Source organism: Channa argus, chromosome 18 (assembly GCF_033026475.1).
Source record: "Channa argus isolate prfri chromosome 18, Channa argus male v1.0, whole genome shotgun sequence".
NCBI lineage: Eukaryota > Metazoa > Chordata > Actinopteri > Anabantiformes > Channidae > Channa > Channa argus.
This window is the reverse complement of record NC_090214.1, coordinates 6,044,883-6,068,425: the sequence shown is the minus strand read 5'-3', so window position 1 is coordinate 6,068,425 and position 23,543 is coordinate 6,044,883. Positions and strand designations below refer to the sequence as shown.

At 39.8% G+C, this 23,543-nt stretch overlaps 1 protein-coding gene across 5 annotated transcripts in view; it reads right to left on the bottom strand.

Annotated features, from left to right (window-relative positions):
• Nucleotides 1-16,491: 16,491 nt before the first annotated feature.
• si:dkey-34e4.1 (carboxyl-terminal PDZ ligand of neuronal nitric oxide synthase protein) overlaps nucleotides 16,492-23,543 on the bottom strand; it is a 45,922-nt gene continuing 38,870 nt past the window's right edge. For 3 of the 5 annotated variants that reach the window (XM_067484620.1, XM_067484621.1, XM_067484624.1), the window contains one exon: nucleotides 18,934-21,176. In XM_067484620.1, the coding sequence (XP_067340721.1) occupies nucleotides 20,612-21,176 (565 nt within the window). In that variant the 3' untranslated portion in view covers nucleotides 18,934-20,611. Of the gene's footprint in view, nucleotides 16,988-17,109; nucleotides 17,264-18,933; nucleotides 21,177-23,543 lie in introns of those variants that run through there. The other 2 variants (XM_067484625.1, XR_010911613.1) reach the window with 2 other exon arrangements.

The following is a 23,543-nucleotide window of genomic DNA, read 5'->3' as shown; positions in this document are numbered from 1 at the left end:
TATTTTAGAGCAACAACAACAAAAACTAAAAGACGTTTGACTTTCTTGGGGGGTTGGGCGTGAGGGACCACCCATTAATACTCCTGTAGCCCAGTGTTAGAACAGAGATCCCACATAGTATTACAGCACAGTCAGGGCATAAGTGCAAGTTTACCGGTAGTGACATAACTGACAGGTCATAAAGAGAAAGGAAAACATTCAACATTTTATTAAAGCAAAAACTATTAATAGTTTTCATAGTCTATAATCCTACAGTCAGATACTGAAGTTACTGACTAGTTAGTGAATAAAGTGGAGCAGCTGCACTGCCCAACAATGTGATGATTTCTTTATTTTAATTTAAAGTCAGAAGTGGTCTTCTATCGTTCTCACAAAAAAAAAAAAAAAAAGACTTCAAGGGCATGAAGCCCCATGTTTTTGTCATTCTGTTTCCTTGTGCTTAGACACACACAAACAAAGTGCTTAAATACTGATGTCCTGCAGTAATTCTCTCTGAAGTTGCAGTTGAAAACAATTGTCATACCTGTGGAGCCACTGATAGGCCTGGTTGTCCACTTTCAAGGCCATTAGCAGTAGAAAAATTGAATGTATAAAAATTTAAATGTCCCTCTTAACCCTACTGCAAAAAGGACAAGATATTCTATGTGGATTAATTTTGACCTCCTGCGATACAACATAACACAGCCTGAATCTTCACTGTCTTCTGATTCTCCCGCTGGCTCAAGGGTACATTCAATAGCTGTGATGCAGTAACCATCAGTGTGCTTTTTTAACAAGACAGTGATTAGACATTCTTAGATGGGCTTAAACAAAATCCTGTCATCTTGTATAGATGTATCCAAGAGCTGTGTCTTCTTGTAAACTGTCTTGTCCTCATCTAACCATCTAATCATTGGTGTCTGTTCTACTTCTGGTGCACCTGCATCAGCTTAACTCAAGCTGAGCATCTTGAACGTGCTTGAGATTTTTTGCTTTGGTGCTTCTTTTCTCTGATCCACCGACCACTTTTCTTTTCATTTCACATTTATGACCTCTTCTCTTCATCATCCTCCTGCATACAGGAATGTTCTGTGAAATGAGCAGTGATGGAATAAGTCTGCAGAGGTACTTGTCTAGAGTATTTTCTTTTATCCCCACTTTATACATCTACTAAATTTCTAAGGCAAGTATTATACTTTCTTTTGCTTCATATTTTTGAAAGCTATGGTTAATAATTTAAAATTAAAACCATGTAATAAGTTTGGAAAGCTCCTATCGATGAAACTCCAGAAATGCTCTCGGTTTGACATGTGATCCCTTCTCAAAAACAGCATTTGTTTAGAGTATTCTATCACGTTTCAGAGTCTTGTTAGCAGTTACACCACGGCATAATTTCTCCCTTAGAGATAATACTGTCAGCAGCAAATATTAAAATATAGAGATTCATATTTACTGCCGCAATGATCATTTGTGTAGTTTAATAAACAAGACACGAGTGGGACAGGAGTCTTGCTGTGTAGTACTATAGTTAAATGAATACATGCCTATAATGACAATGCCGGTGTATTGATGCTTAGTGGTTACTGATTACTAGTTAGCATATTTACATGAACTAATTAGCAGCAAACACACTACAGCAAAGGCTGATGTGATTCATGTTGCAGGTTTGAAAGTAATCCGAGATTTTTGTTCCTAAGGGAGACAATAAACGTAACCCTGACCTTGAAAGGTGAGAGAAGAATTAGAATTCATCGTCTGAGGTTCATTGATGTCTGTACTAAATAAAATGCAAAGCCATGCAACAGTTGTTCAGATATCAGAGTAAAGTCAGGGAAATGCAATTTGATTCTCTAGGGGTCTTAAACGTATGTTTTTAATATCTAAATGAATCCTACAGTTGTTTTAAATGTTTCACTCTGAACTACAAATATCACCCTGCTGGTGACAACAGAAGAAGTTTCATCCTATGGCGACAGTAAATCCCTGTGAAAACCTTCACAGCAGTCCATCTAATAGTTGCTGAAATATACATAAAAAGAAAACACACATTTTAAAAGGATTGGGCAAAGGGGAGCAGTTGCCATAGACCATTTATTACTCTCTGAGCTCTGTTTGTGATAAAACCCTACTCGCCTTTGCTACCATCTATACTTGCCATCAGACATACCCTCTAATCTGTGCTTTTGTATTGAATTAGGTGGTTTTGTGCAGGTGTTTGTGACATTCCACTTTCCTCTTGTATCAGCTTGAGAGCCATTTAAATCCTGAACCCTCATCAGCGGCAGGATGGAGATTGGGACTTATTAATTACAGCCCGTTACGCTGTGATCACAGATCACAGACGACTGAATGACCGTTCGAGTGCGTGTGAATATTAGCATGTGTCGATTTTGCGTCTGTGTGGGTTTGTCCACTTAAATGTGTGTTCTGCATGTGCTAAACTGAGAAAGCAGACGAGTCAGTGAGGTGTTGTTTTACTGTGATGATTTTTGACATGAAAGGATTCTGATTCCTGGGGTTAATCTGTGCTGATGTATATTTTGGGGGGGAAAAAAAGGCCAGAAGCAGAAGTCACAGTGTTGGAGCTGAAGATTGAGGAGCACTGCTTTCTGCCTTGGATAAACTGTCTGCAGGCCTCTAAGTGCCTTGGCTCCTTCCACCTATTACAGGGTGACTCATAGCTTATCACTGTGAAGCTTCTCAGGTAGACTCACTCAGATGCACACAGAAACACACACATAGTTACCAAGTCCTTGTCTGTCAGTCTATCCCACTCTCGCCTTAGCACAGTTAGAGTGGCCTTGTTGAATGGCCAGATGGTGCCACTCAACCTCTTTCCTCCTCCAGGAGATTTGATAAGAGGAAGCCTGGCGGTAGAGTGAGACCATCAATTGGGTTTATGCTCGCTTTCTCCTAGTTGTCATCTAAATTGTTCCAGTCTTCGTGGAAGAGGAGTGGAGGCTAAATCAACAATATGCACGCTGAATCTTTTTCTTTTCTACTGGTGTCAGAATAACCAGGCCTCAGCAGCACATTTTAAGTGAGGTGCTTTGACAGGAACCCTGCATATTCCAGCTTTCCATTTACTTAAATTACTTGTCACCATCTCCTTGGTTCACCCTTTCCACTGATTGCCTACAAAAGCAGTAAACCCAGTGCACACAGTGCAGTTATATGGGAAGATTCAAAATAATTACGCTCCTCTATAGGACAAGTCATTTAAGCAGCTGCTATGCAAATCAGTTTCTTGCCATCTTTCCAGCCTTCCTCCTTTCTATATGGTGATAGATCCTGAAGGCTGTGGGAGGATCAGAGGATCAGATGTCAGTTATTCATGAGGTCTCTGAGCCACAGTGGCGCTCCGAGATGGAATTAAGATCGTCTGCTGCATGTAATAACCACATCCTTCCTCTTAAATGTCACTCGGACTGTTTGCATGCTTTGAGATGAAAAACATCAAATTTGTTTCGACATTTAGATTGGTCGCATTTGGCAGATGGGAACACTTTGCACGGGCACAGAGGAGCTACAGCATGGCCGTTTCTTTGGGAACGGGAAGCGAGCAGGTGCAGTTGCTTCAGGCAGGGAACCACAACAGCTGTCAATCCCCTGAGTGAAACTGTAACTGAAGGGCTTCCCCCTGTACCCATGTAGAATATAGGCAATAGACTAAATTTTCAGCTTGCTTTTTACGTTTCATAATAAATTTCCCTTCCCGTTTAAGAATAGCGCTCAGCTTAGTGTTGGAAAACCCCCCCGAATGACAACACCTGTTTACTGTCATGGTGTGTGTAGTCTCAGTGAAGCTGCTCTAAAAATATCTGATTCAGATAGTGTCATCTGGGTAACCTAGGCATAGCCAGATGCCATCATCTGCAGTTTTTAAGATAGAAACAGTATGGGAAGGCAGAGTGAAGGCAAGAAGCCTCTTAAACCTTGCATTGATGTTGTGTTGTCTTATGTGTAATTGCCCCTCTCCTGTATCACTGATGCAGGAGAATATTGATTATTCTTACAGCTCTCCGTCCTTTGCAACCTTTGTTCTCAACCTCTTATCCCTCCCACTCTGCTCCTCTTCAGTATCCATTCATCAAAAACTGAAAAACACTGCTCTAAGCACCAAATAGAAAACTTAAATGTATGTAAATGATGATATTATCCGACTGAACAGGGACACATGTTCTTTATATTTTAAATAAAGTAACTCTTTTTTCCACATATACAGGATTCGAAGAAGGCGGAAGACATGAAAGTGTCTCTCTTCACACAGGAAGTGACTAGGAGGCAACTGTCATTCACATGGCTCTTAGTCAAAGCTGCAGGCTTGCCCTCTGACAATCGTGAGCTGACCATCAAGCTTTTCCTCCACACCGATGCCCCTGTTTAGTGGCTGCACTTTATTGTTTTGCACCTTAATAAAATAAATAAAAAAAGAACACAGACATGCGCGTTCCATTCTTTTGTTTAGAAGCTCACACTCATACAAAACAACACTTACTCAGCGAAATGCATCCACCCATTTATAACTTACCATCAAACCCACTCTTTTCCCCCCTTTCTCAGTATCTAAATAATATGATTAGCAATAATACATACATTTTTATCAGTAAAAAAAATATAAAATTCAAAAAAAATATATCCGAGACCAAGACAGATTTCTTTAAACTGCTAAACACCGATCACATTTTGTTAAGAAAAAAGCAAAAGAGAACGAACAAGATCTTTTCATTACTTCTCTCTGTGACTCATTCATTCTCATGCTTGTCTTTTTTCCTCACACATAACATGAAAATATGCCAACTACAACCAGATTCTCACACAGGGACGGACGGACGGACAGTCCTTTTTGAATTGAGACCATGCAAAATGAGGAGGAAGATCACAGAACATTTTTCTATCAGACTTTTGAGGGATGTGAACGTGTCCTGAGTGATAAGACAACAAAAGAAATGCAGAGCGCTCAAGAAGAGTTTTCATCCTTTATCCTTTCATCACAGACTGTTTATCTGCTGCAAATGGTGTCACTCGTCTCTTCCCTTCCCTGTGTATCCAATTGTCTAATTTGTCATCTAGTTATATTTTTATGCGTTAACACATTTTCCATAAGCTTCTTTTGTTCCTAAGGCTTCTAATTTAATTTTATTATATTGCTGCCTTTTTATGAAATTCCAGTAATGTAAGATTTCAATTTTAGCAACACGAAACATGTGATGCGGAGGTGGTGAGCATCTGTTATTCACACAATGACCAACATTTGAGTTGTGTACTTCAGTGGTATGACAGTGTCTTCACTCTGTAGCCTCATAATCGATTTTTAAGTCATTTTAAAACAGTTTTACTTGGAATTTAGCATTTTGTTGTGCAGATTTTCACACCCATACCGTTTTCGTGTTCTTGAAAGAGGCTGTTACTAAGGAAGGACATGCCATGGGATTCAGATTAGATGAGATACTTGCAAGTTGGCTATGAAGAGCGATGACAGTAATTTCTGTCTTTGATGCCAACAGCTTCAGTGTTCACGTTAATTGGACACATTAATTTGTAATGGTAAACGCGTCTGTCAGTGCAATTCTTGGCTGATATCTTTGTTATGTTGACTGTTGCATTGGTGACACTACTCGCCGTGCTAGTGGCCTGGCTCTGTGGATATCCATGTCACAGTCGGTCAGCCAGTCCACCGCTTAGATTCAGAGTTACAAGGGAATCTGGCAAAATCCTGGTTAAGGACGTTAAAATTGACTCTTGGGTTTTAGTACATGTGCCCTTCACTGACAAGTAATAAAGTAAAAACCTGTCTGCTACGTTTTCTTTAAGAATCAAAGCATCAACATAAAAAAATATTTTCACCTAAGATGGGAAGCTCACGAAGCACAGCCATTAATTTGGGTAATGCGTCCCCTGTGTGCCTTTTACTTCAAACGTGAGACAGTTTTAACGAGGGCATGGTATTTCTTTAAAGATGTGAAATTATAAAACCCTGGAGGTCCAAGGTGCTCGTGTCATGTGTAACTTTAATACTACGCCCACATCTTATCAGTGTTGGAGATAAAGTTTTTGTAGGTGTGTTACTTTAGAAAGAAAAGGTCATTACTTCAATCCACAAAGTAAATGAACTTTTTTTTTTTTTTTTTAAATGGGGCTTTTAATGCTTTTCATATTTCATTACTCTCCACATTATTTTACAGCTATATCCATATTAATCATTCAGAGTGTGACAGAAGGAAATATGGTGAGCTGTGTCTGTGTTTCTGCTCTCCTGGCATCAGCTCCAAGGAAAAAAAAAAAGACTGAGTTCATTTAAGTAAGTAGATTACGTCTTGGTGTTCTAACATTCAGGTTACATCTGTCTCTATCGATTACTGTGTAATCTAACAAAGTAACCCCTGACAGGCACAGGCAAGCGGGTGTGTTAGAGATGTATTCAATCCATAAACATACACACAGGATTTAGTGAAAAGAGGTAGAGAGAAATGAGAAGATGCAGTGTGGAGAAGGAGAAGGTGAAAGAAAGGAGAAGAGGACAGTATGAGACTTTATAAATGAGATAACAGACCAGAGAAGTAACTTTCCAAGGTCAGGCAGAGGCTGCAGTCAAACAGCAGTCAACTATTTGAATGAGTCTCAAGGGCTGATGATAATGCTGGGCAGGCAAAAAACAGCTGCATTAACAGCTTTGAAGGTAATCAGCGCTTTAAGAGAACATTATCTGCTGCTGTGGAGTTTGATGTGGTGATGTTGAATGACTGGTGTTTTGTGGCTGCAAACTGGCAACATGAAAAGTGGGGTCAATGATGCCCCCTCCTATAAAAATAAGTGGACAAATTAAAACACATTAGTCTTACAGAAAGAGAAATCCGTTCTGCTCGATTTAGATCTATGCTGTGTGTGCGTGCACCACACTTGCGACAAGTATGAGATTGAGTGCTGCAAATGAGACGGGATGTTTCCCCAGGATGTGTCCCCCCAGAGAGTGATGCTCATGCTGCTTCAGCATTGCTCCAATCAATTTGTCACTACTGTGAATAATCTGAATGTCCCATAAGGGAGGAATATGTTTAAAAATGTGTTTCTCCAGGGAGGTGTGTTGCTTGAAAACCGAATTTATATTCTCTGAAAAGTTGCCAAAAGTGAGGATTTTGTGGAAGATACAAAATAACAAAAGAGGACAAAATATCTTTTGTAAAGTCAATTTCTGAGAGGGCATTTACATGTCTGTGTCCAGGTTTCTTGTGTCAAATAGCAACAAACAGCTATTTCTGCTATTTTGTAGAATAGCAGAAAGTTATCGATATGATCTTTAATTAGAACATTTATGTTGCCCAATTTCTTCCGGTGTCCCTTTATTTGCTGGCACTGCAGAATAGAATATCAACTTAAACTTTTACATCAAGTCAAAAAGTGCAGTTCATTCTTCCAACACATTAAACATTCTTGATTAAATATAGCATGTCACGTAAATGTTTTAGTAACAATTCTAAAGAAAAGACAAGAAAAACTAACATAATTTCACTTCTACAAAAGGACTAAACTGGTACCATTTCTGAATTGAGTAGACAAACTGGGAATGAAAAGTAAACATGGATTAAACAGGTTAGGCAAAAAGTGAAAATTGGGTTGTTGATGCTAGAACCAGAAGATAACCATAACTAGGATCAGTGAAACTAATGAACGTGGACCTTAATAAGATGGGAAAGCTACGACATAAACGTGAACCAGGGCTAAAGAAACTAAGGAAGTCAATAAGGGAACCGAACCTAAAACTAAAGATCAATGTGAAATTATTAACCAGACAAACAAGAAAACAAGGAATTACCATAAACCGCAAAAGAAGCACAGAAAAAAATTACTAAGGCACTGAATGAAAATCTAACCAAACCTCAGACCAAGATACCGGATAAACAGAGTCAGGAATCCACAAACCATGAGACAGGTAAACCAGTCGACTGGGCATTGCACGGATAATCCAGATGACACAAGACGAAGAGACAGGTAAACTAGGAAACATGGTGTTGCAAAAATGACAATGACCTGACAGGGAAAGAAGGGGAGAACTGGGTTTTTAAAAGGCAGGGGAACAGGTGAAAACAATTGTGCATGTTGATGACTGGTAAGCTGGAGAAATTAACTGCAGACAGGAAGTGGAGAAAAAGGGAACAAAATAAAAGTCCAGGGCAGGAAGTGAATGAGTGTGTCAGATCATGACAAATTTAAATTCTAAATCTCTTCCCTTTGGTATTTAATCTGAGAAAATTCTTTAAATCTTCTTCTGGATAAAAAAAAAAAAACTGTGTATAAACTGTTTATTGTATTAATTTTACGCAGCTTAATGTTTCCTTAGTGTCTCCAAGTGATTCATAGACAACATGCAATGCATAAATAAGTCTTACAACAAAAGGTGAAAAAAAGGTTGAAAACTTGAGTTAAAGTTGAGCAAAAGCAGATTTTTGTTTAGATGTTTGTCCTGTTGTAATTCTCCTCATAGGATGCCCCTCCTGCAGCAGTCAAATCCGTTCTCTCTTCAGGATGCGATGGAAGCAATTGAGTGTGAAAATGTATCAGATCTGGAAGGAGCTGAAGCGGCACAGCTGAGTGAGCTTATACTGACTGCCTCACTGCCCTGTGTCACTGATATTACTGTAAGACACCCACATAAATAAAAATCAGGCACATGGGTCTGATAGGAGGTGACCGGTTTCTTATTTAATAAATGGGGAGGCCCTTGTGGGGGGGGGGGGGTAAAATGCTGACTCATGGTTTAGGATCATGTAGTAAGGAGCATAACTTGCAAACACTTTATTGTTCAGTTATTACATCTTCGTTGTATTGTTCAGTGTTGTGTAGCTGTCGGTCTGGGAAGGGATTTTGACCTGCACATCACATGTGAACTGTACCTGTCAATAAGACTTACGTTCACATTACATGCCGGCCCTGATCTTTTTAGGTGATTCAGATGTAATTGTTAGTGAACACAGGCACAAGATTTCATTTCAAATCAGATCTTGGAGACTTTGTCAAGGTTAGTTTTTAACGTGGACCCGGGAGCAATAAGGCGAGAGGGGTTCAGTGAGAAGATTTAGCTTTATAAAACAGGACAAACAGACACAAACTGCGAGGGAATACCACAAAACTAGAACACAAGGAATTAACTCGAAAAGGAGGAACTAGGAAATTAAAGAGGGCGGAATGGGAGATAAACATGGAAGGAATAGAAGGTAACTAAAAACTAAAAAGATAGTGACACTAACAATCATGACCTGTTAAACAACCTAAACAACAAGGAACCTAAACATAAACCAGGGGAGTGGATACAAAAATGAACTAAAACAATGATCCCGAGAAATAACACGAAACACTGGAAAAACTAGAGATTTATGAAATCCTTAACTAAACCAAAGCACACTAGAAAACCAAAAGCAAACTAAAAAAAAAAACAAAAGCAAACTAAAAAAAAACCAAAAGCACACTAGAAAACCAAAAGCACACTAGAAAACCACAGCACACTAGAAAACCAAAAGCACACTACAAAACCAAAAGCACACTACAAAACCAAAAGCACACTAGAAAACCAAAAGCACACTAGGACTTTCCTTGATCTGATTCATATCTTTTATTTTTCTGTTTGTTGTATGCAAATCACTGTTGGAATCTCCCAGTGCAGTGGAATAGAACAACAACAAAGACAGAGGTAAATGAAAAGACGAAGAAGTTCCAGCTTTCTTGGACATTTATCAAGAAACGTCTGTTCAACTCAAACAGAAAAAAATTAACATAACCAACCAATTCTAAAGGAAACGGCATGATTTGACTGTTTAATAAATGGTGTTGTTGTTATTGATTCAGTTAAAATTTCATCATGTTCATTCCATATCATATTTAAATAATATCTTGGTCAGCTGTTGATGAAAAAGGAAGTTGGTGAGTGTAGCATTTTATAAACATGACATTTTTTTATTTACAAGAAACAGTGACTAATTACTGCTCAGTTGTTGAAAGGCTGAGCTCAGCATTTTATCCTGAGGACACATTACAAAAAAAGTCTCTCTCTCTCTCTCTCACACACACACACATGCAAACACACACTCTCTCTCTCTCTCTCTCTCTCTCTCTCTCTCTTAATGAAATCATTGTTCACTGCTGGAAATTCAATAAGGACATGCTCCATCTCAGTACTGCAGCTTTTGAAACTATGAACAAATAACTGAATTCACTTAAAACACATTGACAAAACCACAACAAAAACTCTATGCTGGGGTGATGGGCTGCTAAAGAAAAACTGAAAAATTGTACAGTAAGGTAACAATTAGCAAAAAAATGTTTGACGAGTAAAAAAAAAAAATCTATTAATGTAAACTATTGGATTCATATTAAACTGGCTCAACCTAATTAAGCTTTTAAAGGTCAATGCAAATCATCATTTATTGACACAGTCAAATTAAGCTAACAATAAAAGAGGTTTACTTAATGATGTATTAGTATCAACTAATTTGAATAATGCCAATAGTTTTTAAGAATTTAATTTAAAATAATTACACATTTCTGCATCTGTAAAAAAGATGTGAGAAAAAATGCAAGAAGCTAAATAAGTGTCACCATGACTTTAAAATCTCATTACTCAATATGCTGTATTTTAACAGTTACACCTTAAACTTTAGGCGTAAGATATTTTTACAACTTTGAGATTGATATAAATTCAATTTGATATTGATTCACAGCTTCACAGTTTCATTTAATTCCTTCCATTACACACAATTTTCTTTTTTTTTTTTTTGTCCTTTCGGCTTGTTCCGTGAGTTCAGGGTTGCCACAGCTGATCATTGTCCGCATGTTGATTTGGCACAGCTTTTACGCCGGATGCCCTTCCTGACCCAACCCTTCCCAATTTCTACCAGGCTTGGACCGGCACTGCACAGCTGGGGAGGGGAATGGGCTGTTAGGGGTTCAGTGTCTTGCCCAGTGACACTCTGACATCTAGCTGGGAACGGGAATCGAACCACCTGTGCTCCATGGACGACTCCCTTTACCAACTGAGCTACAGCCGCCTTCCATCACACGCAATAAAAGCATAAAATGTAAATTTCAAATGATTTAAGGATTAACTGATGTCGTGTGTTGCAAAACCACAATACATCCTTTTTTTTTGTTTTAAAAGCTTAAGAATCATTGAAACGTTGTGTTACGACAGCATTTAAGCGTCTGTGTGGATGGGTCTCAATCAGGCTTGCAAATCTGGAGACTGAAAGTTTATACCATTCTTCTTTCCAGAGAAGCATCCCCACAGCACGATGCCGGCACCACCGTGTTTCACAGTGGGGAGGGTGCGTTTGTGGTGATGTGCAGTGTTTGCTGTCCGCCGAACATAGTGTCTTGTCTGAAGGCCAAAAAGCATCTCTTTGGTCTCATCAGACCAAAGAACCGGCATCCACTTGACCATGGAGTCTCCAATATGCTTTTTGGCAAACTCCAGTCGTGATTTAACATAGGTTTTCTTACACAATAGCTTTCTCCTCACCACTCTCCCATGTAGCTTTGACTGGTTAGTCTCCATCATCTCAGCTACACTTCGACATATAGCCGGGACCGGTGATCGAATGACTGAGCCTGTGGTCTGTGGACGACATTATTACCAACTGAGTTACAGGCGCCCCATGTTTTCACTTTGACTATAATGAGGTATTTTTCTGAAGTCATCAATTTATATTGACCATGATTGATTTATAATACACACTCAAGGGTGTGAATACTTTTTATAGGCACTGTATTTACCATGCATGTTCTCTGGTGGAAACATTTTACAATTAGCCATAGTATTTTAGTGCTAAACTTTGAGCAGTTTATGTAGGTATTAGTATTTACATATGGTTACATAGGGATAATACTTTTTATAGGAGCTTTTTTACAGTAAAACATTCTTTTACTGGTGAATATACTAAGATGTAAGACTGAATCCATGGGTTTAAAAAGAAAAAGGAAGTAAAACTCTGCTTGAACTGTTTTTAGGCTGAAGGGAATGGGTGGAGATTCACTTTGGATCCATGGGTGTGGATGACAGTATTTAAGAAAAGCCACCAACTGAGTCATATAGATTACACAATCTCTACCATCACATTGACATTGTGTAATTATAACAGGTTAAAAAAAGAGAAATTATCTGTCAGCATTATAGAGCAATTCATTTTTATATCAACAAATGAGAAGGGAGGGTTAATTTTAAAACTGTATTTGAAAATATGTAAGAACAGTGTGTACAACAGTGTTGTCAATAGGTTTCTGACAATGACTAACATTGTCAGAAATTTTATTTCCTGCAGACAGTCTACCAGCATTCAAGTATGTGTGTCTGTGTAGCAACAATTCCTAATGTGAAAGGCCATATACTGCATATTGTTTGTTACTTGAAAGGAATGAGAAGGCTTGTGATCACATCACAGTGCTTGTCTGATCTAAGAGGCTAAACAGACTTCTTTAATAGTTTTGTTAGAATTTAGGAAAAATACTATGAAAGAAAAATGTGCTTTTTTTCACAGAAACCGAAACCAAAGCTTCTCCTCGCTCTTGTTTTAACTCGAATCAACCATTTGCTCAGTCAAGCACAGAGGTGAGGTACATTTAAAAAATACATTTAGCAGATACGAGCTTAAGAATAACAAACACTATAAAAATACAGTACTCATTGTTAAAATCTAACAATGATCAAAAACAAATACAACGAGGCCACACAGCTCTGTTACAATATCATATAATACAGAACACAGTCATCCATTCTGCTTTGTTTGATCCCTCACAACCTGACTGACTTAATGATGCACCCCTGGTTTCAATCATCGATCCTGCATACACACCATTATAGATCAACAAAGACACACAGACCTAACAATTTATTACATCCAAAGACTCTAAAGATTCTGTCTGAGAGAGTAGTGCTCTTGGATTTAGCATAAACTGGCATTTTTCAACATATAATCTTGGTAAATAACAGCAATCTTCTCTAAAATACTTTAAAAATTGAATCTGCTTTCTGCTGCTTTCTGTGTTGTGAATTATTTAACCGCAAATTGACTTCAGTGTTGCACACATTCTCTGTCATGAACATAAACAGGCATTTTTAAATTGGTCTTGGATTTTCTTCTTTGTCAATGGGGAAGCTGCATTGGAAGTATAGTTGAGATGATGTGACCTGAGCTGGTGTGGAAAAAAAAAAAACCACAGCAATAATCTGGTAGTTAATATGCACTGAAGTCAGATTCTTCTCATTTAAAGTTTAAACACTGATTCTTCCAAAAAAAAAAAAAACTTGTTTTGCTTGGATGGTCACACATTTCATAATTTTCCCCAAAACAATAATGGCAGCGAATCCATATACGAGAATCATATACGATTGTGTTTACAAATACCCCACACTAGGCTGAGGCTGAAGGGCAAATGCAGAGATGAGATGTGATCAGATTATCTAACTGGCCATGCTTCTGTCTTTTATAATTACTCCACTACTTCATGATAAAAAGGTCTGGGAGTGCTCGGGATAGACGTGAATGATATCTGTGTGTGCAGTGGGCTGAGTTGTAGTTATTAAGCAATAAGAGCTCTCGGGGTCTCACGGTACAGCTCAGTTTATATTTAATGAGCTAACAAGATTAGATGGACATGGGTTTAATTGTTAAATTACATTTACCTCCAAGTCGCAGCTCGGTCATTCACTTTGACCCAATCTCCAGCGACTAGATAGAATAGAAGCATACAACTCAAGTTAAAGTCTTTCACTGAAGGAAGATTGAATCATCTTTCAAAAAAGGTCCACACTTCCCAAAATCGAAGAACGGTACCGTTCCGTCAATCATTTCTCCCCCACACGCAGTGTGTCGCACCATCACCCACATGACCCCGAGCTTTCAGAACCTGACAGTTTACAGAAATTTTAACCATAAGTTTATCCAGGACGACAATAGTTAATTTTCTTAATTCGTTTTTTTAGACTGTGCACGCCCAGATACCTGGATTTGAGTTCAGGTGATCTTTCACATTTGTTGTTAAATAAATGTACAAATTTGCAAATGTTAGCAACCTACACTACTAAACTTAGACAATGACTATTGTAGACGTTATTCTGATCAATATCTAGATTTCTGTCATTGTAAACAAGTTATCAAAGTAATGTTACCATTTAGCTTCAGGCACCACATGTAAATCGTGCAAGACAAGCGGCTTATATTTAGTAAAGCCTGTAGAAGTGTTGAATGCAGTGGGTGACAAGCAGGAAACACAAATTTAGCAAACATCTTATCGAAGAACAAGGTCAAGTATAAAGCTCCTACGGTGTTACAGACATATCTGCATACTAGTTCCCCCTATGAGGACTGTATGATGACTTGTGAATATTGTGTGGCTGTAAAGTGTAATATTTAGGCTTTATTTATTTATTTATTTATTTATTTATTGGCGACCCCCGAAGGGACAAGCCGAAAGCTGTCGATCTATTGTAAATCATTGCGAGAGAATAATTTCCTGGGCATGTGTGTTTTTCCTTATGTTCTGCAGCAAAATACCTAATTTCTGTTTCCATCTCAGACAAAAAGAAAAAAAAGGACAAAGAATAATAAGAGTTGAAGGAACTCCCTTGGACTTACAGTATACTACATTGTACTTTTCTAATTTCCCCAGGCAGCTCAAGGCTTTAAAAATGGCACCACACTACATCCATGCACAGAAAGACCAATCAGTGCCAAACCTGTGACCTCATAACATGCAGTAACGTTCCTTGCTATTTTCTCCTCCGATCTTTGCAAGGCTACTGCTGATGGCCTTCAGTGGCTGTGAGAAACCACAGCACTTTTCAGTCGGCGCTGCCAACTAAAATATTATGCTATAATTCTGTAAGCCCCACTTCATATGTAAAGCCATCATTTATCATTTACTTGAGACTCCACGTGGATTCACACAGTAGAAATGCATTTTTTACTCAGTCCAAATTAGATTTGTCCTCATGTCCTATTATTATGCCATCCCTATCTTTAGCATTCTTCCTTCCAATGTGTTGCTTTAGTCTATATTTGTTGCTTCTGCATGAATTTTCTGAACATGCATTAGTAGTATCTGAGTATCGGATGGATTAAAGAAATTGTCCTAGAAAATGTACTAATTTGCTTTTCTTTCTGAGAGATAGATCATAATTTATAATAAATTTGTGCTTTTTTTTGTTTAATCCATATAATTCGGCCACAAGGGTGGCCCTTGGTGGCTGGGCGGAGCCACACCTGGTGGGGTGGGATTCAAGTCTGCGGCCTTCTACTGTATATCTCAACTCAATGCTCTACCACAAACCACCAAGCCCCCGTTTGTTTAATCCATATAAATAGTGCAATTAACCCAAAACCATAACGTGTCATTTTTATGCTTTTTTCTCTTTTAAATTCTCTAACGATGAGATTAATTGAGCGCTCTGAACTTTTCGACTGCACACTTCAAACCCACCTCATTTGCTTCATCTCTCATGCTCCTCAAAACCCAAAGAGTGGACTGGCCAGGCAGCAGCTCTGAAGCAATAACTCCTGCAGAGCTCTTGTCAACTAGCCAAACACACTGAAGTAGCGTTCCTTTCTTTGTTAGGTAAAAAAAAAAAAATCAAACATCGCTTCCCAGTCTTGGCCATCACAAGCTACTGTATATTTAGTTTAGTAAAAAGGCAAGGCTGTATAATATCTCCAAGCGCAAACAAAAGCTGCTTGGCTCTCAGACTGTGGCTGACCTTTTTGGGCAGGTTGTAAAAGTACAGGGTGGAGTACAGAGTAATACTTCTCCTCCACTTGACCTTAGAGAAAAAAATTTCTGTTGAAAGGAAATGGTTTGAACCCTGAGGTTATTGTGTCTCCTACAGGGCCCGACTCCAGACATCGCTCACATAAAGGATTCCTTCACAGGCTGTTTAACAACATATGAATTCAAAACAGCACTCTGTGTCTGTCTAACATTGTATTGAGTTTGCTAAAAAGTCTAAAAATAAATGACAGAGAAGCAATAAACAGTGTTTGCAAGAGAGAGAGAGAGAAACAAACACTATCCACTATAAATACATAACTGTCCCTCCTTAAAGGAAAACAGAATGAAAGGCAGTAAGATCTTATGTATGTTATCTAATGTCACAGTGAACGTGTGAGAAGTCTTCTATATGACTTTTTAAAAGTTCCATGGCTGTCGTGTTCTTGGCTGCTGCAGGTCTCCGCCCCCATACCACTGTTTCCTCCTATTCCCAGCTCAGTCCTTCTGGCCCAAACCTGTGTTTACACGTGCAAGACGCCTAATAAAGCTATGTCACAGGCAGAGACATTTCTGGCCAGGTGGGGCCATGAAGGGGTCCTTAGCGATGTCTGTGGCATTTGGTTTTAATATTCCAGTACAGCAAAACAAATAAATACAGATATTTTCATTCTTGTACTTGTCTGGAATACATTCCATGACATTACTTTCTCCCTATTAGATCAATCTCTGGTAACATTTATTTAGAAACGTGAATAGAAACAATTCAATTCAATTCAACTTTATTTATATAGCACCATTCACAACAAAGTCATCTCAAGGTACTTTACAGAATTAACTCAAGATTATTAAGATGTACAGAGAAAACCCAACAATTCCCCCTTGAGCAAGCCATAGGTAACAGTGGAGAAGAAAAACTCCCGTTAATGGAAGAAACCTCCAGCAGAACCAGGCTCAGGTTGGGCGGCCATCTGCCTTGACCCAAAAGTCAAGGCAGATGGGTGAGTGGAAAGTGGAGCAACAAAAGTAACAACAGAACATTGGGCAGGTTGGTAAGACCAGTAGCTGCACACTGGAAAAAACACATGTGATTGAATCAGTACTTATTCCACATGTGTTGGCGCAGCCGATAGCCTTTGGACAGCAGTGATTAATTCGATATCAGAACTCCCTGTCTCTTTGTTTGCTTGCTGGGGTTCAGTGCTGCACAGATATAAGGTCCACAACAGATGGCAACAAATCAGTATTATGCGATTTTTAGCTGCAAAGAAAAGAATTAGGTTAATTGCAAGACTCATAAAGTTTTTCAGAATAAGTTAAAAAGATATGCAATAGAAATCCATGACATCAGTGAAAACAGCCTTTACATTCTGCAACACTTACAAAAGCTTCAGATGAAGCATATTTGTAAGGTGGCTAAAGATGCATTGTGAAGCAACTGTGGCGCAGGAGGTAAAGCGGTTGTCCACAAATCCCCCTCAGTCCCCGGCTCCTACAGTCACAGGTCCAAGTGTCCTTGAGCAAGACTGAATCCCAACTGTGTAAATAAAAGCAGAATACAATGATCTGCAAATCTCATCAACTTATCTTCACAATAGAACACTGAGCCATTTCAACATTTCCTGGAAAATGTTAATTATGCTTGCAGAAGGATTTGGGATCAATTGAGAGAATGACTCTCATCATTTCAAATTTGAATGTAAATGAAGCACTAATGTGACCCTTGTTCTCTAAAGTTGTTTCTTATTTCAGCTTTTTTTGTAAAAAGGCACATTTATGCTACACCAGTATAATCATGAATAATCTTGAAATGATTTAAAGAATATTTTGAAGTGCTTAAAATAACAAGAAAGCTAAAGTTGGCCGTTCTTTACACTGGCATCTGTTTAATGGGCAGGCACATTATGTGAGTTCATCCCTAGCCTCAAACCAAAGTCTTTGATCACCGACAGGCTCACAGATCCCGTCTACATGAAGATTAATGACTTCTGCAGCATTAATGGATGATGGACATCTACTACTTGAAGCAGCTGTGTACAGCCGGAGACCCACGGTTAACTGTCGTTCTCAAACTCAGATTCGGCTCCTTTGCAGATACACTGAATTGATCACAGATCAAAAGAAGTCTACTATTGAACAGGCTCAGATGGAGGCCACCTCTCTGGAGGGAGAGTAACAGGGAGGGGGTGTAAGCTCCTGCTATTCTGAGCTGCAGAAACTTCCTGCATTATTGATCAGTTAGCTGGGGAATTCCAAGTTGAAGGAGGGTGTGAATGCACACAGGGAGGATCAGGCTTGTGTGCCACAGCTTTCCTGAGCAGATTCATTGACAAATTCTCTTGTGCAGTCTGCACCAGAGTCAATGTGTGGACCCCTGAGATCCCAGAGATGCACGGGGTTAACAGAGCTCACCGTGTTACTATTTGCCTCTATTCTCATTATTGGATCCCACTGAGGCCCTGAGCACAATAAGCCTGTCAGTCAGCGGTTCCTGCCCTGTGTTCGCTGCAGAGGCAAGCTTGGTACAGTTTGGGACAAAAGAGAAGAAGCGGCACTTTGGGAGCAGAACAGGTCTCAGTCCTTAAAAATAGTAGGAAAGGGTTGGAGCAATATGAATGTTTAATGCCAAATGTGAATGTGAGGGGACACTATTAAAGCAGAGACTACAAGGGCAGAGAAGAGCAGACAGACCATTGTTTCCATTCAAGCCAAAGAGAAAAAATGTTAATTGGCCTGTGGTTGCATTCTTACTGTGTCCAGCTGAGGTCTGCTAGTTTTGATTTCCTCTGCTGCCTCTTTGAATGCTGAATGAGAATGCTTTACAGTCATGAATTCAATATGGTCGGTGGATGAAATGCCTGTTGTAAATGGTAAATGGTAAATGGTCTGCACTTATATAGCGCTTTCTAACTATTGGTACTCAAAGCGCTTTACACCGCGTCTCGTTTACCCATTCGCACTCACAAGCACACACACACACACACACACACAGATACACACCGATGGCAAACACTCACTGGGAGCAAGTAAGTTGTGGTATTCTGTTGGTGCACTATGAAGTATATCAAGAAATAGGTAAAAATGTAAAACTATGTCACAGAAGTTGCTTTGAACAATTGAAGTAGATCCACACATAATACAAAAGTATGGTTTTGAGCACATAAAGTCAACACTGAAAAAGAAACACGGGTCACTATTCTTCAACTATTCTTCTTTATTATTATTTTATCCATGTGTCGTTGATGTTACAGGGTTAGGGTCCCTGCCACATGTGATGTCAGGAAATGCCTTGGTTCTGCGTGTAAAAAGCTCTGCCTGTGGCCATTTTACACCTGCACCTTTACACCCTCCTCCTCCTCCTCACACCTGAGCTGCTTTTCCCCCTCACGCCCACTTCATATCCCCTCTACCTGCTATTGGTTACATCATAAATAAAACACTGAAAAGAACTTAGCGGGATCTCGCCATGTGCATTTAAAAAAAAAAAAAAAGACTGGGGGAATGTCAATGGCTAAATGTTTTATCTCTGGGGCAGCAGCATGATTTTATTCATTTTATCGCTTTATTGAATATGTGAACATTTATAGAGTAAAGACAGTAGAGAAGCTGGAACAGTATAATTTTCACATTTTACTTAAAAATGTGACTAAACTGTTAATTGAATATCAAAATAGCACAGTTTCATACACATTGCAGCACTTTAAACAATGGCAGTGTAACAGACCTCGATATATAGCTATAGCAACTATTTTCTGTTTTCTGCAAATAAGTTTGTTTTTTTTTTAAGACTGATTTAAATAACTGAATATTTGATTAACTGACTGCAGGCTCCTAACATTTACATTATGCTACATGCACAAAAGGTCAACATGTATTTTAGCTGTTATCTCTACATGAAACCGATCTAACGGCCATTTAAGATTTTTCAAATCTAACAGCATCTGCCAAGCTGTGTTTTCTCCGATCGAGTCTGAAGGCTAGTTTTATAACAGACCAGCCACTCAGACAGGTGCCCTCCAAAGCTTTATGGCCTCTAGCTCACTAAGAACTTAGCTTTTCTCCTGTATCGTTTATCAAAACTGAAGCCATTTTCATTTGCTTTAGAAATCCCCTATTTTTTCCCCCCATTTTTAAATTAGAAAAACCACGCTACATACAGAATCAATGCAATACAGAAGACAAACTCCCTTCGGCCATCAAACTAATTTTCCCATTATGACAAACCAAAATACAAGTAGCACGTACATTCTAAAACCCACTCAGCCCTGATTATACAAATGCAAACTACACAGCCACAAACGGATGTGTATAACCCATATCTAGATTGGCTTTCTATTTCCCTTTACTGACTTTCTGGTTCTTTTCTTTCCATCGTCCAGTGAGGCGCTTTACAGAAGGCGAGGCTCTTCCCAACATCACCAACATTCACATGATCATCGTACATCGCTCTGTGAAGTCTGCAGAAAAGACACCCACAGTTTGCAGCACAGTGAAGCACGATACAAAATAATGTCTTAGTGATATCTAGTAGCTAAAATAAAATATGATCCCTCATTGGCTTTAATTTCTACGGTAAAGAATGTGTGACTGTAACAGTGCAACAATTGCTACATGTTTACTGCATAACATTCTATTCTATTCTAAAGGTCGATTGGATCATCAATTCCATTACAAAAATACTAAATATGTCTATTGGCTAATAACTTATGCAATAGATTATTTTTCAGTAACTGAGAATGCTATTTCTGTACCGTGTCACAAGTGGCTGGAATAATTAAAGGTCCTGAAATGAAGCCCAGTGCAAATATACGAGTGTCTGACAGTAAGTATTGCATTAAAAGTTGAACATAGTGAAAAGTCTCCAGGGTCCAATCAGCTGATCCTACTAACTCCGCTGTGGGGTGTGAGTGTCTTCCTGGCTGCTTTCCAGCAGCTCATCTTCAGAAAAACTGATGTGAAGACATGTATCATTCACAGGAGAAGGGAAGGGCAGTGGGTGCTCATAGGCTTCCGGATGTGAGGTGAGGACGGGAGGCTCAGGAAGATATGATTCAGAGGAAGAGAGGACGGCTTCATTTCTCTCCACTAGGGGACTGTTGCACCCGCTGGATGCTGTTAAAAATGTCCCCCGGTCCCCGAACAGGTCGTCGTCGTCACGCAGGGGCGACAGCAACGACTTGGTCTCAGAGCGGACGCCAGAGTCCTCACTGGCCGAACAGGAGCTGCTCTCACCGTTGCTGAGGGAGTGGAAATCAGCAGATGACAGCGAGCTCGGGGTGATGTCCGGGAACGAGAGGCTGCTGCTGCGGCTGGGGCCCCCCTCAGTGCCGGTGACCTCTCCAGGCGTGGGTGCAGCTGTGACGTCTGACCCCGGAGACAGAGCCCTGCTTGCTCGCTTGCGGTTCAGGGAAGGTGGAGGAGGGTCAAGTTTAGGGATTATCTGTTTACACCTGCGGGAAAGAGAAGAGGGGGGGACTAGTCAGGGCAGTCTGACAGAAAGCCTTTATGTGTTCACATGTTTTTCACAGTACTTCCATGAAGACGCTATTTTCCTTTTATTGCTAATTCATATCAAGCATCATTTCTCTTTACAAGGACCGTGAGAACAATCCTCAAGCCAGTTTTCCTCTCCATCAGTCACATTATACCCCATTAACCTGCGCACACTGTGACGCAAGCTGTTACTGCTACACAAGACAGTAACTCCCTCTTTCCCTCTGGCTCCCTGTTGTTTTCACTATCTAGGGACTTCTCTACATCCCACAGCTCCCCTGCTGAGAAAACAGAGGAACAGGAAAAGACACGGAGCCAGAAAAAAAGGGATCAGAGGTAAGGAAGCAAGGAAAGAGCTTCAGGCTTTCTAGTTAAACTCCACTGACTCTTTTGGTTCTAAGTGGAATGTCTCCAAAGCTGCACACGTCCCTCCCCATTAGACACAACAGTGGGCCATGTACAGACTCAGTCCTCCACAGTGGTAAACCTGAACAGGATCACTGTTGAATATTTATGTTTTTAAAGCAACATTTTTGCCGTACTCAAAAGAAGACATTAAAGATTTATTGTGGATAATAGGGTTTAATATTTCCAAACACTTCCCCTAAACCCAAATGAAACACTTGGATACTGGCCTCCTACTGGATCTGCCCCCGGGCAATCTTTGTGGTTTATCCAGAAAACAAGTAGAGTTCAAAGTTTTCATTTTGCTGTGGCGTCTTGTGGTATTCCTGAATGTGTGTTGCCAAGTAGTGGAGATGAATTTGCATCCCACCCCCACCCCGTCTCATTATCATATCTTTGACTCAGCACTGCTCCTTTCTGTCACATTGATTTCCCTCTCTGCCTCACTGCTCTCTCCTTCTTGTGCGTTTTTTCTTTCCCATTTTTCGGCTTCTTCCTTTATTACTCCATCTTTGTCTCTGTGTTCATCTTGCTCTATTCAGCCTGCCTGCCATGCATTTCAGCCGCTGGTGTCTCTCTCTTTTAGCCTCTTTTCCAGGCTATTTAATTTGGAAATTCTGTCTCTATAAAACCAGTACATACACTTAATAATTCATTATATTTATTTATGCGTTTTTTTGTACAAACATACTATTTTTGCAGCCCCGTGTCAAACAACCTTTGGTAAATTGGTTGCCTTATGTTACTTACAGACCACAGAACCTTTAAAATCTCAATCCACTGTCAAAGCAGAATTAAATTGTCTCTAGTATTACACACTTCTCCCAGGCACAGTACTGAAATCATCAAGTGCAGAATTCTAACATGAATGTACACCATAGGATGCCAAAGTAAAGGAGATTTATAAGAGGTTGTTCAAGTCGTACCCTTTACAACAGCTCATGCTGTTCATGTTGGTCAAAGAAGGAGAGGAGGAAGGCATGTCCGTAGGCAGAGAGAGAAGAGGAAAGCCAAGAGTGTAGGATGGACAGTAGGGACTTTGAATGTTGGGACTATGACATAGAAGGCTAGAGAGTTGGTATATATGATGCAGAAAAGTAAGGTGGATATACTGTGTGTCCAGGAGACCAGGTATTAAGGTAGCAAGGCTCGAAGCTTAGGCTCAAGTTGTTTTACCATGAGTCGGATACGAGTAGGAGTCATCCTGAAAGAGGAGTTCGTGAGGAATGTTCTAAGGGTGGAAAGACTCTTGGAGAGTGAAAATATGTCTCGAGGAATGAAGGAGAAGTGAACTGGTGCTGATTTTTAAGAATGAGGGAGATGTGTAGAGCTGTGGCAACTACAGAGGAATAAAGCTGATGAGCCACACAATGAAGTTGTGGGAAAGAGTGTGGAAGGTAGACTAACGGCAGAGGTGAACATTTTTGAGCAGCAATATGGTTTCACGCCTAGAAAGTATCCAACAGATGCAGTATTTGCTTTGAGGCTGCTGATGGAGAAGTACAGAGAGGGTCAGAGGGAGTTGCATTGTGTCTTCATAGATTTAGAGAAAGCGTATGAGGAGCTGTGGTATTGTATGAGGACGTCTGGAGTGGCAGAGAAGTATGTTAGAGTGGTGCAGGACATGTATGAGAGCTGTAAGAGCGTGGTGAGGTGCTGTAGGTGTGACAGAGGAGTTCAAGGTGGAGGTGCGTCTGCATCAAGGATCAGCTCTGAGCCCCTTCTTGTTTGCTCTGGTGATGGACAGGCTGACAGATGAGGTTAGACAGGAATCTCCATGGACTATGATGTTTGCAGATGACATTGTGATTTGTAGCGACAGCAGGGAGCAGGTGGAGGAAAATCTAGAGAGGTGGAGGTCTGCTCCGGAAAACAGAGGAATGAAGCTTAGCCGCAGCAAGAAAGAATACATGTGTGTG